Raw genomic sequence first — 13,552 nt, 5'->3', positions numbered from 1 at the left:
CAAAAACAATAAAACCAATGCTATGATTACCTTTCCAGGTGAAATATCACAAAGAAGAATTCCATGTTCATGAATGTAATGTAGCCCAGTAACCAAATCAATACCAAACTTTCTTACTACATCTTCAGGGAGATGTTCATCTTGAGCAATAACCATTTCTAAGGAACCACCTGCAATATATAAGAATCATTCCTGATGAATAAATAATAAAGTGAGAATGGAAAGAAAGATTGTTGCCATCCTACTCATATCAGTGCAGATAGACAAGTGTATTTTCTGAGTTTGGCAAATACAACTCTCCTCTAATGCTAGCCTTCTCACTGTACCTCGATCTCATCTATCTCACCACCGACTTCTTGGCCCACGTCCTGCCCATGACCTGCTGTATTGTACTCTCTCAAGTGCTTAGTACAGTGCTCTGCACACAGTAAGTGCTCAAAGCACATCTCCAAGTGACCTTCCCTGACTAAGCTCCCATCTCCTCTTCTCCCCCTCCCTTCTGCATTGCTGTGACTTACTCCCTTTATTCATTCCCTGCACATGACCCCCAAGCCCCACAGCACTTATGAACATATCTGTAATTTATTTATATTAATGTCTGTCCCCCTCTAGACAGTAAGCTCACTGTGGGCAGGAAATGTGTCCATTTATCATTATACTGTACTCTCCCAAGTGTTTGTCAGCTGTGTGACTGTGGGCAAGTCACTTCACTTCTCTGTGCCTCAGTTCCCTCATCTGTAAAATGGGGATTAAGACTGTGAGCCTCATGTGGGACAACCTGATGGCCCTATATCTACCCCAGGGCTTAGAACAGTGCCCTGCATATAGTAAGCACTTAAATACCAACATTATTTAGTAAAGTGCTCCCTACATAGTAAGCACTCAAATACAATTGATTTACTGACATACAAAAAAAATAATGACATTATTGCAGAGATAATGTCACAGTGCATTACACCAAAGCTTTGGGCATTTTGTTTAGAGTTTCTTTACCAACTGGAAGGGTCATCTGAGAAAGTGAAATGTATTTTTTTTAATGGAATTTAACCGACTTTACGAGCATGAAGAATTGGTAATCCAAAGGACACAGCTATGTTCCCAAGTCATGGTGCATTCCACCAGACTCTCGCTCCTGAACAAGGAGAGGAGAGCCACGAGAACTGCCACTCTTGCTGATCTATACCACACTAAGGGGGTCGGCTCCCTGATGGCAAAGTGGAATTCCGCTACAGATCTCCTCCAAACTGCTAGGTCTGTTGGGCTTGTTGTGAGCAGGGAATGGGTCGATCAACTCCGTTATACTCTATTCTCCCAAGGGCTTTGTACAGTGTCCCACCCACGGTAAGCACTCAATAAATTCCACTGATTGGGCACTCTAATCAGATGTCCAGGTGACTACAGAGAACCTTAGGACATTGGACATAGTAGCCACTTCTGCTCAACTCCAGTCTGATAGATTAAAGAAAACTTATAGAAAATATTAGGGTAGAAGTTTCAAATTGATTTTTTTTGTTCCCCTTGACGTCTTTGATTAATTTTTATCTCATTTCTTGTCTTATCGCCACTACTTCATCAAAATTCTGTCAATTTACCCTGGCTTCTGGTTTTGGCAGCATTCTCATTTGGGTAGTTCATTATCTCTCCAAGAATATTTCCTCTGAAAATGCCACCTATACTATGCCTCCAAATTATTTTTCTTGTTCCCCAAAGAGCCTTGGAAGAAGAGATGATATTTTGTGGATGCTAATACCTTTAATTAAAAACTGGGCTTTTATTTGGGGATAAGAAGATTGACTCTTTGGAGACATTTATAACTGAATAAAGTTCTTAAAAAAAATGCTTCAGATAGAACTGACTTTATAATCCCAGACTGCAAGGAATAATTTATCACAGAAGTCAGAGATAATTTAGTCAAAGTTTCATTATTAATTTCAGATTAATAAATATTAATGAAAAATGTAAATTTCCTCAACACTGGATTTGGACCAGTTGCAAATAGTAATCAGAAATGCTTCCTTGATTGATTCTGCTCAAGACTGCCTTATTTGAACTGAGGAAAAGAAAATGCAAATGGAATCTACCCAGTTACAAGGTACTATATTCCTAAATGTCTAAGTAATTTAAGTCGGAAATTTGAAAACCCCAAATAGCCATAAGCCTCTTATTTACTGATCCTTTTTTGACATGTCTCTAAAAGTAGAAAGTAAATGTAGAAATGCCAATGGAATAACTACTTCCAAGCTAAAGTGAATTATTTTATTTCATAATGATTAGTGAGACCAGAAATGCAAATGCCAGAAGACCATCACAGAATCTAATTTGATCAACTCAGAACACATTATTTGGATAAATTAATTTTATAGACTAGAGTGAATAAATGGATGCCTTAAAAATGGAATTCAATCCTCATTTGATGGAATGGTTCCCCTTGTCTGTGACTCTATCCCAATTACTTTGCCACTTGCAATTAACAGCCCTACAACACATAAGATCATTTCATACCAAGGTTGCTAAACAGACACCTGCAGCACTCAAGAATGCCTTAGGCCTTTCGAGATGGTGCCCTCGGTAGGGACAGACACTGAAGGGTAATTTGGGGCCACCCCCAACTTGAGATCCAGAGCTTATTCATTCATTCAGTCGTATTTATTGATCACTTACTGCATGCAGAGAGCTCTGTTCTAAGTGTTTGGAAAGTATAATTCAGCAACAAATAGAGACAATCCCTGCCCAACAACAGGCTCACTGTCTAGACGTGATTGTGAGTTCTTATGCTCCAGCATTCTGGTGTGATAATTTCAGAACTACAAAACTCTCTTTCCACCAGCAAGCCACAGAATCCTCCACCCATCCCCAGAGTTTCAAGTTGTGATTTATATGTGCCTAAACTCCAAGGGTGAGGAGATGGAGTCTAGTAGGAAGAGAACAGGTCTGGAAGACCTGGAATTTAGTCCCAACCTTACCACCACCCAGCTGTGTGACTTCGGGCAAGTGGCTTATTGCCCTCTGCCACAGTTTTCTCAACGATAAAAGGGGGATAAGAAGATTCTTTCCCTATAAGAGTTGCAAAGAGAAAAATGAGATAATGTGAAAGTTCTTTGGAAAAATAAAAACATTATTCAAATATTATCTACTGCTAATGTTGCCAATAGGTGGTCCAACCACATCAAATAGTTTGGAAATCAAAAAAAAAAAAAAAAAACCAAGATTTTTTTTTTTTACAATAACATTGATTTTGTGTTCTCCCAAGTGCTGAATTCAGTGCTCTGCCAACAGTAAGCACTCAATAAATCCCACTGATGGATTGACCTTACCTGTGCACAGTTCCAGTATCATCCAGAGGTGGTTGCTGGTTTCATACCATTCATGAAAAGTTACTATATTCTTGTGTTTAATTTCATGGGTAAGACGAACCTATAACAAAATATTTATTGTATAGATGTCATACCATAAAGTCGAGCAATTATAAAGTCCTTTAACTTGAGAAAGTATCATTACTCCCTTCCCTCTTAAATTTCAAGTAAATTCTACTACAATTCATTGGTTCAATTAGTTCTACATCTACTGTTTTTCCCCACATAGGGAGCTCGCACCTAGGAAACCAGTATGGCCAGGTGGAAAAAGTACAGTACTCTGCACACGGTAAATACTTAATAAATTAGCATTGATTGAGTTAGAGGACCTGGTTTATAATTCTGGCTCCGCCACTCGCTTGCTGTGTGACCTTGGACAAGTCTCCAAACTTCTCTGTGTCTCAATTCCCTCATCGATAAAATGGGGATTCGATATAATAATGTTGGTATTTGTTAAGCGCTTACTATGTGCAGAGCACTGTTCTAAGCCCTGGGGTAGATACAGGGTAATCAGGTTGTCCCATGTGAGGCTCACAGTTAATACCCATTTTACAGATGAGGTAACTGAGGCACAGAGAAGTTAAGTGACTTGCCCACAGTCACACAGCTGACAAGTGGCAGAGCTGAGAGTCGAACCCATGACCTCTGACTCCAAAGCCCAGGCTCTTTCCACTAAGCCACGCTGCTTCCCCATCTGTTTTCCTATTTAGCCTGTGAGCGCCCTGTGACACAGGGACAGTGCTGGGCACAAAGTGCTGAAGTACTAGAATTTTTATTATTATTCAAATTATCAGTTCATATTCTCTCAAGATAAGTTGTTCCAAAAAACCATTTGAAAATGAACTTCCTATACCTACAAATATTTACGGAAACACACAATCAATAAACCTTAATAACACTGAACTAACACCTAGCAATGGTAACAAGAAAGGTCTAAAAAAATATTTGAAGGAAATTTCTTTTCATCTTTTAAGTAGGAAAGACAATTCAAAAGAAAATTGCAGTTAGGGTGGCTTAAGAAGATGACCAAAACCCACAACAGGTTTTGGGAAACAAGGAAAGAAAGGTTTGGATGCCAATTCTCAGGGAGAACTGAATTTCAGAGTATCAAGTTAACGAGACTCTTTATTCAAATATCAAATGCTTAACAGATACCCCCAAACTAAGGCTATTTAAAACAGCTGAAGGATATATTATGAAGATGTAAACTTCACAAACCAAAAGGTAGAAATTACAAGACAGTGCATTGCAAAACTGATTTAACTGTTCAATATACAACTTTTTATGGCATTTGTTAAACCTTTACTACATACTAAGCGCTGGAGTATTTACCAGCTAATCAGGTTGGACAAAGTCTCTGTCCCACATGGGGCTCACTGTCTTAATGCCCATTTTACAGACGAGGTAAGTGAGGTACAGAGAAGTAAAGTGACTTGCACAAGGTCACGCAGCAGATAGGTGGCAGAGCCAGGATTAGAACCCAGGTCCCTCTGACTGTGAGGCTCATGCTCTATCCACTAGGCAACACTATTTCTAAAAGTAGACTCCGTCCGTGGATGAGCACCCACATCTTTTGTGGGTGGTAACGGTGACTCTGAAGTCAGCCAGGGGGAAATGTTCGAAGATGATTTATTCCACTGTTTTATCTTGCTGTACATTCAAACAGAAATCACCCAACAGTGAGCTTGGAAAAGACCACCTTCCCAACAACAGATGAAACTCCCCTTTAAAAAAAATAGAATACAAAGGAAGAGGAGTTGTTCTTTCACCTTCCCAGCCCCATAGCACTTAGGTACATATCAGTAATTTATTTGTATTGATGTCTATCTCCCCCTTCTAGATTGTAAGTTTATTGTAGGCAGGAAATGTGTCTGTTTATTGCTATTGTTTATTGTTATTCCCAAGTGCACAGAGTAAGAGCTCAATAAATAGGACTGAATGAATGTTTAATTTTTTTCCTCAGATCAAATCTCTCTGGATAAAGGTCATCACATTAAAATATAGTAAGGGAGGATCAAATAAAAATAGAATAAATCGAGCATGAAGGGGAAAGCTCAGGAGGCTAGAAGGGCAGAATGGCTGGACATTACTCTTCGTGCCATCACCAGAGGCTGAGCAGGCTGCTCTTTCTGCTCCCAAGCTCTGTTTCACTCAAAGTACCACCCCCTAGGAAACTAACCTTTCAAAGCCCTGCCCCTACTCCATTCCACAAGTTCCAAGTAAACAGCTGGTACTGGGATTCTCTTGGAAAAGCGGAAGGGGAAATGAGGGGCAGATGCGAGGAATCCCTAGGGAAACCAGGCCCACAGCAGTAAGGATTCTCTGGCTTGAGCTTCCCGAGGAGTTCCCGGCAGGAATGAGAAAAGCAGTTTACTGGGAGGAGAGTCAAGTCCAATAACTCCAGAAAGTTCCTCTCTCCGGGCAGACTCCTGATTCAATCGATGACTTGGCCCCTCCAGAGGGCCTACCAGAGAGTATTTATCAACATTCGAAGGAGGGCATCATAATAATAATGTCTTTGTATGAGGGAAATGAAGTGGAAGGCAGTTAAAGTACAGCAGTTGGGTGTCAGTTAAAGGGGAAGAGGTCACCCTTGGACATCCTTTGTGGCAAGTCGCCCCTTAAGCTTTCATTGGGCAAAACGAGTAATGAACACCTGATATTCTGAAAATGTTAAATACAAATCAATACAACTGATTGCTTACAAAGCAGAACCTAAAATGAGTCAAGCTCATTTCGACACCTGAATTTCAATCGAGATGATCTTAGTGGAAAATCAGGGAGTGGGTTTAAAAGAAATTAAATCAGTCGCATTTATTGAGCACTTACTGTTTACTGAGCACTGTACTAAGCGCTTCAGAGAGGTCAACATTACAGAGTTGGTAGTCACGTTCAGCCCACAATGAGCTTACAGTCTAAAGGATCGTTTCTGATATTCTAGTCTTTATTAACAAGTTTAATGAAAGTTTATTGCAGAAGGGACTAGGTGTACATCCTTAAACAGATCCTTGTATACTTTTGTTCTAAGTTACTGTGTAGAAGGGAGTAATAAATAGGGGTTAAGAGGGGAAGAGATGGGACCAGTAGATGGGAGCAGTAAGAGTGCAAAGTTTTATAGTCATGAAAGCCTTTGAAATTTATTCACAAAGTTGATGAGCATCACAGTCTTAATCATGAAAAATTAAAAATTCCAAACTTGCGACAAAGTGCAACTATTTAAAGCTATAACTCCATATGTATATGCCCAAAAAGAGCCCGTTACTGGGCAGGGACTGTCTCTGTTGCAGATTAGTACATTCCAAGTGCTTAGTACAGTGCTCTGCACATAGTAAGCACTCAATAAGTACTATTGAATGAAATGCACTGGTTTTGACTCTTTCAGGTCTGACTTGACACTTTGCCTGCAAAAGTCTTTCACTTGCCCAGACAGCAAATTCACTTAAGGAAAGGATTCACTTTGACAATCCCCCGGGTTAACTAAAGGTATTTGAGTGCTTACTGTTTGCAGAGTTTGGGAAAGTTACATACTTGCATAAGCAGTGCTTAAATCAGGAGGTGAAAAAAATCAGGCAGGAAGATTAAGAGAAATTTACTCCGTTTTTAATTTATATGGAGTCTAATGTTAATAGTCTAAAATATTTAAGGAGAAATATTTGTGCTTTCTTAATTTAGCAGGAGCACTTGACCACAGTGAGCAAGGGGATAAAGGATATCAATGAGTAAGGGTGATGTCAATTCTGTGGGCAGCAACCTGAAGATTTTTTTAATTTATCTGTGAGGCTGGATTAATACAATCCAGTAAATCATTTTAAAATTGCTCTTTTACATTAAATATGAGACTCTGAACACCCTGGCTCTATCCTGGGACTATAATACTTCCCAGCCCCACAGATAAACTCACAGTAAGCGCTCAATAAATACAACTGATTGAATTATTGAATTCCTCCCCTAACTCCGCAAATAGTTACTCTTCAAGTTTAATTGTGAGTTTTCATCACACCTGGAAAAAGAAACCATTCAAAGTATGGAGCTTGGACAGAAAAAGTTCACTGACACTAGTATAAAACTAGTTTTACAATCTGTCTTTACCAGAGAATGAGAGGACTTTTTTCTTACCCAATTAGTTAATTCAGCTCTTTTGCTTTTATCAGAGCAAAGAATGGCCACAAAATCAATGGTGCCTTTCCGCCGTCCTTTGTACACAGTGGTCTTGCTTCCCCTTCCAATCTCTTCATAAAGAATAAAATTGTCCATCTTCAAATAAATTTACATCCCATAAATGATGAGTGTTCATTTAAATTTACTCCCACCACCTTAAAACAAAAAGAAAGGAAAAAAAGATCACTCTAGTTTTTTTTTAATTCATGCTTAAATATTTTGTCACAGCATTCGCCTAATATCTACACAGGACATCATAAACAAAAAACATTAGCATTGCTTATCTTCAAATATGAAATATGAAATAGGAGACCAGGGCAGGTAATAATAATAATGATGGCATTTGTTAAGCGCTTACTATGTGCCAAGCACTTTCCTAAGCGCTGGGGGAGATACAAGGTCATCAGCTTGTCCCACGTGGGGCTCACAGTCTTCACCCCCATTTTACAGATGAGGTAGTAACTGAGGCACAGAGAAGTTAAGTGACTTGCCCAAAGTCACACAGCAGGCAAGTCACTGCTGGGACTTGGGACTATGGGAAGCAGCGTGGCTCAGTGGAAAGAGCCCGGGCTTTGGAGTCAGAGGTCATGAGTTCGAATCCCAGCTCTGCCACTTGTCAGCTGTGTGACTGTGGGCAAGTCACTTAACTTCTCTGTGCCTCAGTTACCTCATCTGCAAAATGGGGATTAAGACTGTGAGCCCCACGTGGGACAACCTGATTCCCCTGTGTCTACCCCAGCGCTTAGAACAGTGCTCTGCACATAGTAAGCGCTCAACAAATACCAACATTAAGTGGCGGAGCCGGGATTAGAATCCATGAACTCTGACTCCCAAGCCCGGGCCCTTTCCACTGAGCCACGCTGCTTCTCGCAAAAGCATTAGCACTGCTTATCTTCAAATATGAAATATGAAACAGGAGGCCAGGGCAGGTCAGTGATATAGCAAATAACTGACCACTCCCACTGCCCCCACAAACCTAGTGAATAGAGGACCTGCCTGAGAGTCTGCGGGACCAGGGTTCTAATTCCGGCTCCGCCACTTGTCTGCTGTGTGACCTTAGGTAAATCACTAACTTCTCTGAGCCTCATCTGAAAAATGGGGATTAAGACTAAGAACCCTCTGTGGTACATGGACTGTGTCCAACCTGATTACCTTGTACCTACCTTAATATTTGGAACAGTGCCTGGCACAGGGTAAGTGCTTAACCAATACCATAAAATACCAATACCGATTAGACTGTAAGCCTGTCAAAGGGCAGGGACTGTATCTGTTGCCGATTTGTACATTCCGAGCGCTTAGTACAGTGCTCCGCACATAGTAAGTGCTCAATAAACACTACTGAATAAATACTATTGAATAAAAAAGATAAAAGCAGCTGGTTCACCAAAGTCGAGGTATTAGTAATGGGATTTACTAAACTGGGTGCTGCTAAAGCCCTACTTTCTGGAAGCCCCAGTTTCTCATCTCTCCCCCTCCACCCCCATCATCTTCTTCTCCCTCACCTCTCCACGTGAATTTTCCACCTCTAATGGCTTCAGCACTCTCCCCAATCCCTCCTGACCACAAAATTCAAGCACATGCCATTAATCTCCCTCCCTTCCTGCAATCTGCTAGAGAAGCTGTGTGGCTCAGTGGAAAGAGCACGGGCTGGGGACTCGGAGGTCATGGGTTCTAATCCTGCCTCCGCTGCTTGTCAGCTGTGTGACTTTGAGCAAGTCCCTTAACTTCTCTGTGCCTCAGTTCCCTCAACTGTAAAATGGGGGTTAAAACTGTGAGCCCCACATGATCCGTGGCTGGAAAGAGCCCGGGCTTGGGAGTCAGAGGTCCTGGGTTCGAATTCCGGATCTGCCACTTGTCAGCTGTGTGACTGTGGGCCTCAGCTCCCTCACCTGTAAAATGGGGATGAAGACTGTGAGCCTCACGTGGGACAACCTCATTCCTCTGTATCTACCCCAGCGCTTAGCACAGTGCTCTAAACGTAGTAAGCGCTTAACAAATACCAACATTATTATTATTCTTACCTTGCATCCTCCCCAGCGCTTAGAAGAGTGCTTTGCATATAGTAAGCGCTTAACAAATGCCATCATCATCAATCTGTTTTAGAATCTGCATCCCCCGCGACACTGTAAAAATCCTCCACCGTAACCACTTCATCCTGCTCCCAAGCGTTTAGCCCAGTGCTGGACCCAAACTGAGCCCTCGGTAAAATAAAGCTTGTTGTAGTAGGGCACCTCCCCTATTATACTGCTCTCCCCTAAGCACAGTGCTCTGCACACAATCAGCGCTCACTAGATATCACTGATTGAGGCCAGATTACTGAGCAGATAAAATCCAAAAGGAGACAAAACACAGCTCCACCCAGGACTCACACTTCAGAGGAGGCAGGCTGAAAACAATGGAGCGCCAACAACTTTAGTCAACAAAGGCGAGGATTCCAAAACAAGTCAACCTCCAAATTCATTATAAATTGGATGATAGTTGGAAAAGGAGGAATTAGGGAGCCTGAGGCTAAAGCAGCAAGCAAATCCCACGGGGACTGAGGGGCAATCAGGGCCCGGGGGCCTTCACACCTGCCAAGACCCCGCCCGGCCTCTCCACGTGCAGGTGGTTGAATCCATAAGCAGCTGCAGGCTCTTGATAATAATTTGATTTGATCGCATTCGTTGAGCGCTTACTATGTGCAAAGGGCTGTAATAAGCGCTTGGGAGAGTTAGTTGATAAGCAGCGTGGCTTAGTGGAAAGAGCCCGGGCTTGGGAGTCGGAGGTCAAGGGTTCGAATCCCGACTCTGCCGCTCGTCAGCTGTGTGACTGTGGCCAAGTCACTTCACTTCTCTGTGCCTCAGTTCCCTCATCTGTCAAATGGGGATTAAGACTGTGAGCCTCACGTGGGACAACGGGATTACCCTGTATCTCCCCCAGTGCTTAGAACAGTGCTCTGCACATAGTAAGCACTTAACAAATACCAACGTTATTATTATTACACTATAACCGTAAACAGGCACATTCCCTGCCCGCAACCAGCTCACAGTCTACTTTGTTGTCTTGTTTTTGTTTCGTTCTGTTTTGCTCTACCATCTGTCTCCCCCCTTTAGACTGTGTGCCCGTCATCGGGCAGGGATTGTCTCAATAGGTTGCCAAACTGTCCATTCCAAGCGCTTAGTACAGTGCTCTGCACATAGCAAGCACTCAATAAATACTATTGAATGAATGAATGGATAGTATAATGATGATAATGGTATTTGGTAAGTGCTTACTATGTGCCAGGGACTCTACTAAGCGCTGGGGGTGGATACAAGCCAACCGGGTTGGACACAGTGCCCTGTCCCACGTGGACCTCAAAATCTCAAGCCCCATTTTAAAGATGAGGGAACTGAGGACCAGTGACTTGCCCAAGGTCACACAACAGAAAAGTGGCAGAGTTGGGATTAAAACCCATGCCCTTCTGACTCCCAGGCCCGTGCTTTATCCCCTAGGCCATGTGGTTTTTACCAATCACTTATAATAATAATGGTATTTGTTAAGCGCCTACAATATGCCAAGCATGGTTCTAAAGCGCTGGGGTGAATACAAACAAATCAAGTTGGACACAGTCCCTGTCCCACATGGGCTCATAGTCTTAATCCCCATTTCACAGATGAGGGAACTGAGGCCCAGAGAAGTGAAGTGCCTTGCCTGAGGTCACACAGCAGACAAGTGGCAAAGCTGATATTAGAACACAGGTCCTTCTGACTCGCAGGCATGTCAGTCAAGTCAATGGTATTTACTGAGCACTGTGCGCAGAGCTCTGTACTAAGCACTTGGAAGAGGATGATATAAGGGACACAGTCGCTGCCCACAACCCGTTTTATGGTCTCTCCTCAGCAAAAACCATACAGGGAGTATCCCCGCACCCAAAGGGCAAGGGGAAGGGAAGGAAGAGGGGTGCAGGAGGAGACACAAAGTGAGAGAAGAAAGGAAGAAGAGGGAGAGGAGGAAGATTCATGAATTCAATCATATTTATTAAGCACTTACTGCATGCAGACCACTGTACTAAGTGATTGGGAAAGTACAATACAGCAATGAAGGGAGACAATCCCTGCCCACAACGAGCTCAGAGTTTAGTGGGATGGAGGGGAGACAGATATCAATACAAATAAACAGACATCAATATAAATAGGAAGAGGAGGAGGAAGAGAAAGAGGAGGAAGAAGAGAAAAGGGGGAGGATGAGGAGGAGGAAGAGAAGGAATAATAATTGTGGTATTTGTTAAGCACTTAACTATGTGCCAGGCACTGTACTAAGCACTGGGGTGGTTACAAGCAAACTGGGTTGGACACTGTCCCTATCCCACATGAGGCTCACAGTCTCAAACCCCATTTTACAGATGAGGTAACCAAGGTCTAGAGAAGTGAAGTGATTTGCCTAAGGTCACACAGCAGACAAGTGGCAGATGCGGGATTAGCACCCATGGCTTTCTGACTCCCAGGCCCTGCTCTAGCCACTACGCCAAGGGGAGAAGGAAGAGAAAGAGGAAGAGAAAGGGGAGGAGAAAGAAGAGAAAGGAAAAGAAAAAGAGAGAAAGAGGAGAAAGGAGAAAGAAGAGGTGGAAGAGAAGAGAAGGAGGAAGAGGGAGAGGAGGAGAAATAGGAAGAGGAAGAGAAAGAGAGAAAAAGAGAGGGAGGAGGAGAAAAAGAAGGGGGAAGAAGAAGAGGAAGAGAAGAAAGAGGAGGAGAAAGAGGAAGAAAAGAAAAGAAGAAGAGGAAGATGAGGAGAAAGAAGAGAGAAGAGAGGAAGAGAAAGAGGGAGAGAAAGATGAGGAAGAAGAGAGGAAAAGAGGAAGAGAGGAAAAAGAGAAAGAGGAAGAAGAGAAGGAGGAAGCAAAAGAAGAGGAGGAAGAGAAAAAGGAGGAGAAAGGAGGAAGAAGAGGAGGAAGAGAAAGAGGAGAAAGGAGAAAGGAGAGGTGGAAGAGAAGGAGAACTAGAAGGAAGAGAAAGAGAAGAAGAGGAAGAGAAGGAAGAAGAGGATAGAGGAAGAGAAAGAGGAGGAAGATGAGAAGGAAGAGGAAGAGGAGAAAGAAGAGGAGGAAGAGAAAGAAGAGAGAAAAAGAGAAAGGAGAAAGAGGAAGAGAAGGGAAGAGGAAGATGAGGAGGAAGAAGACAGGAAGAGGAAGATGAGAGAGAAGAGAGGAAGAGAAAGAGGAAGATGAGGAGGAAGAAGAGAGGAAGAGAGAAAAAGAGGAAGAGGATGAAGAACAGAGAAAGGTGAGGAGGAAGAAGAGAGGAAAAGAGGAAGAGAGAAAAAGAGAAAGAGGAGGAAGAAGGGAGAAAGAGAAAAATGAGGAGGAAGAAGAGAGGAAGAGAGCAAAAGGAGGAAGAGGAGGAAGAAGAGGCCGGGCTGAGCATCCCACGGGAGGGGCAGTTGGGCGGGGCGGGGGCGGGGCTGTAACCTTGGCAACCGGAACAGACGCCGCGCCGCGGGCCCGGCAGCCCCCAAGGGGGGAGGAGGAGGAGCAGGAGGGACCCCGAAATTAAGGGGGCAGCTCTTAAACCCTCCCTGTGTGCCAAGCACTGCCCTAAGCGCTGGGGGCGGATGCAAGCAGACCGGGTCCCCGGCCCACGTGGGCTGGCCGGGCTGCGCCCCCGTCCGGCAGAGGGGGGAACTGCGGCCCGGGGAAGGTCACCGGGGAGGCGGGATTAGCACCCAGGACCTGCTGGCTGCCAGGCCCCGGATGGTGCGACCCCTCCCCCCCCCACCCGGGTCCTACTTATGCACTAACCGTCGGCGGAGCGTCCGAGGCGGCCGAGGCTCAAACGCCCGAGCGTGGGAACGGGCAGGAGCCAGGGCGCATGCGCATCCCCAGCTCGGCCCCGGCCTCGCCGCCCCCGCCCCTCCGGACCGGTCCACTCCCGGGGCGGGAGGGGAGAAGAGGCGGGAGGAGCCTCGCATCGCCCGGCGGTTCCACGGGGGGAGCGCGCCGGCCCCGGGAGGACCCCCCCGTCTTCGCCGTTGGATCAGTCCACGCCGTTGCCAGGGCAGCCGCTGGACGCCGGAAGGAGGGAGGG

General features: G+C 44.1%; 1 protein-coding gene across 1 annotated transcript in view; it reads right to left on the bottom strand.

Moving 5' to 3' along the window:
* ULK4 (unc-51 like kinase 4) overlaps window positions 1-13,341 on the bottom strand; it is a 497,317-nt gene extending 483,976 nt beyond the window's left edge. Inside the window, 4 exon segments of the mRNA XM_029071432.2 lie at window positions 31-170; window positions 3,315-3,414; window positions 7,470-7,666; window positions 13,267-13,341. Coding sequence (XP_028927265.1) covers window positions 31-170; window positions 3,315-3,414; window positions 7,470-7,607 — 378 coding nt within the window. The 5' untranslated portion in view covers window positions 7,608-7,666; window positions 13,267-13,341.
* Between the last annotated feature and the right edge of the window lie 211 nt (window positions 13,342-13,552).

Source organism: Ornithorhynchus anatinus, chromosome 8 (genome assembly GCF_004115215.2).
Source record: "Ornithorhynchus anatinus isolate Pmale09 chromosome 8, mOrnAna1.pri.v4, whole genome shotgun sequence".
NCBI lineage: Eukaryota > Metazoa > Chordata > Mammalia > Monotremata > Ornithorhynchidae > Ornithorhynchus > Ornithorhynchus anatinus.
Note: the sequence above shows the minus strand (reverse complement) of the source record. Positions and strands in the feature narration are given on the sequence as shown.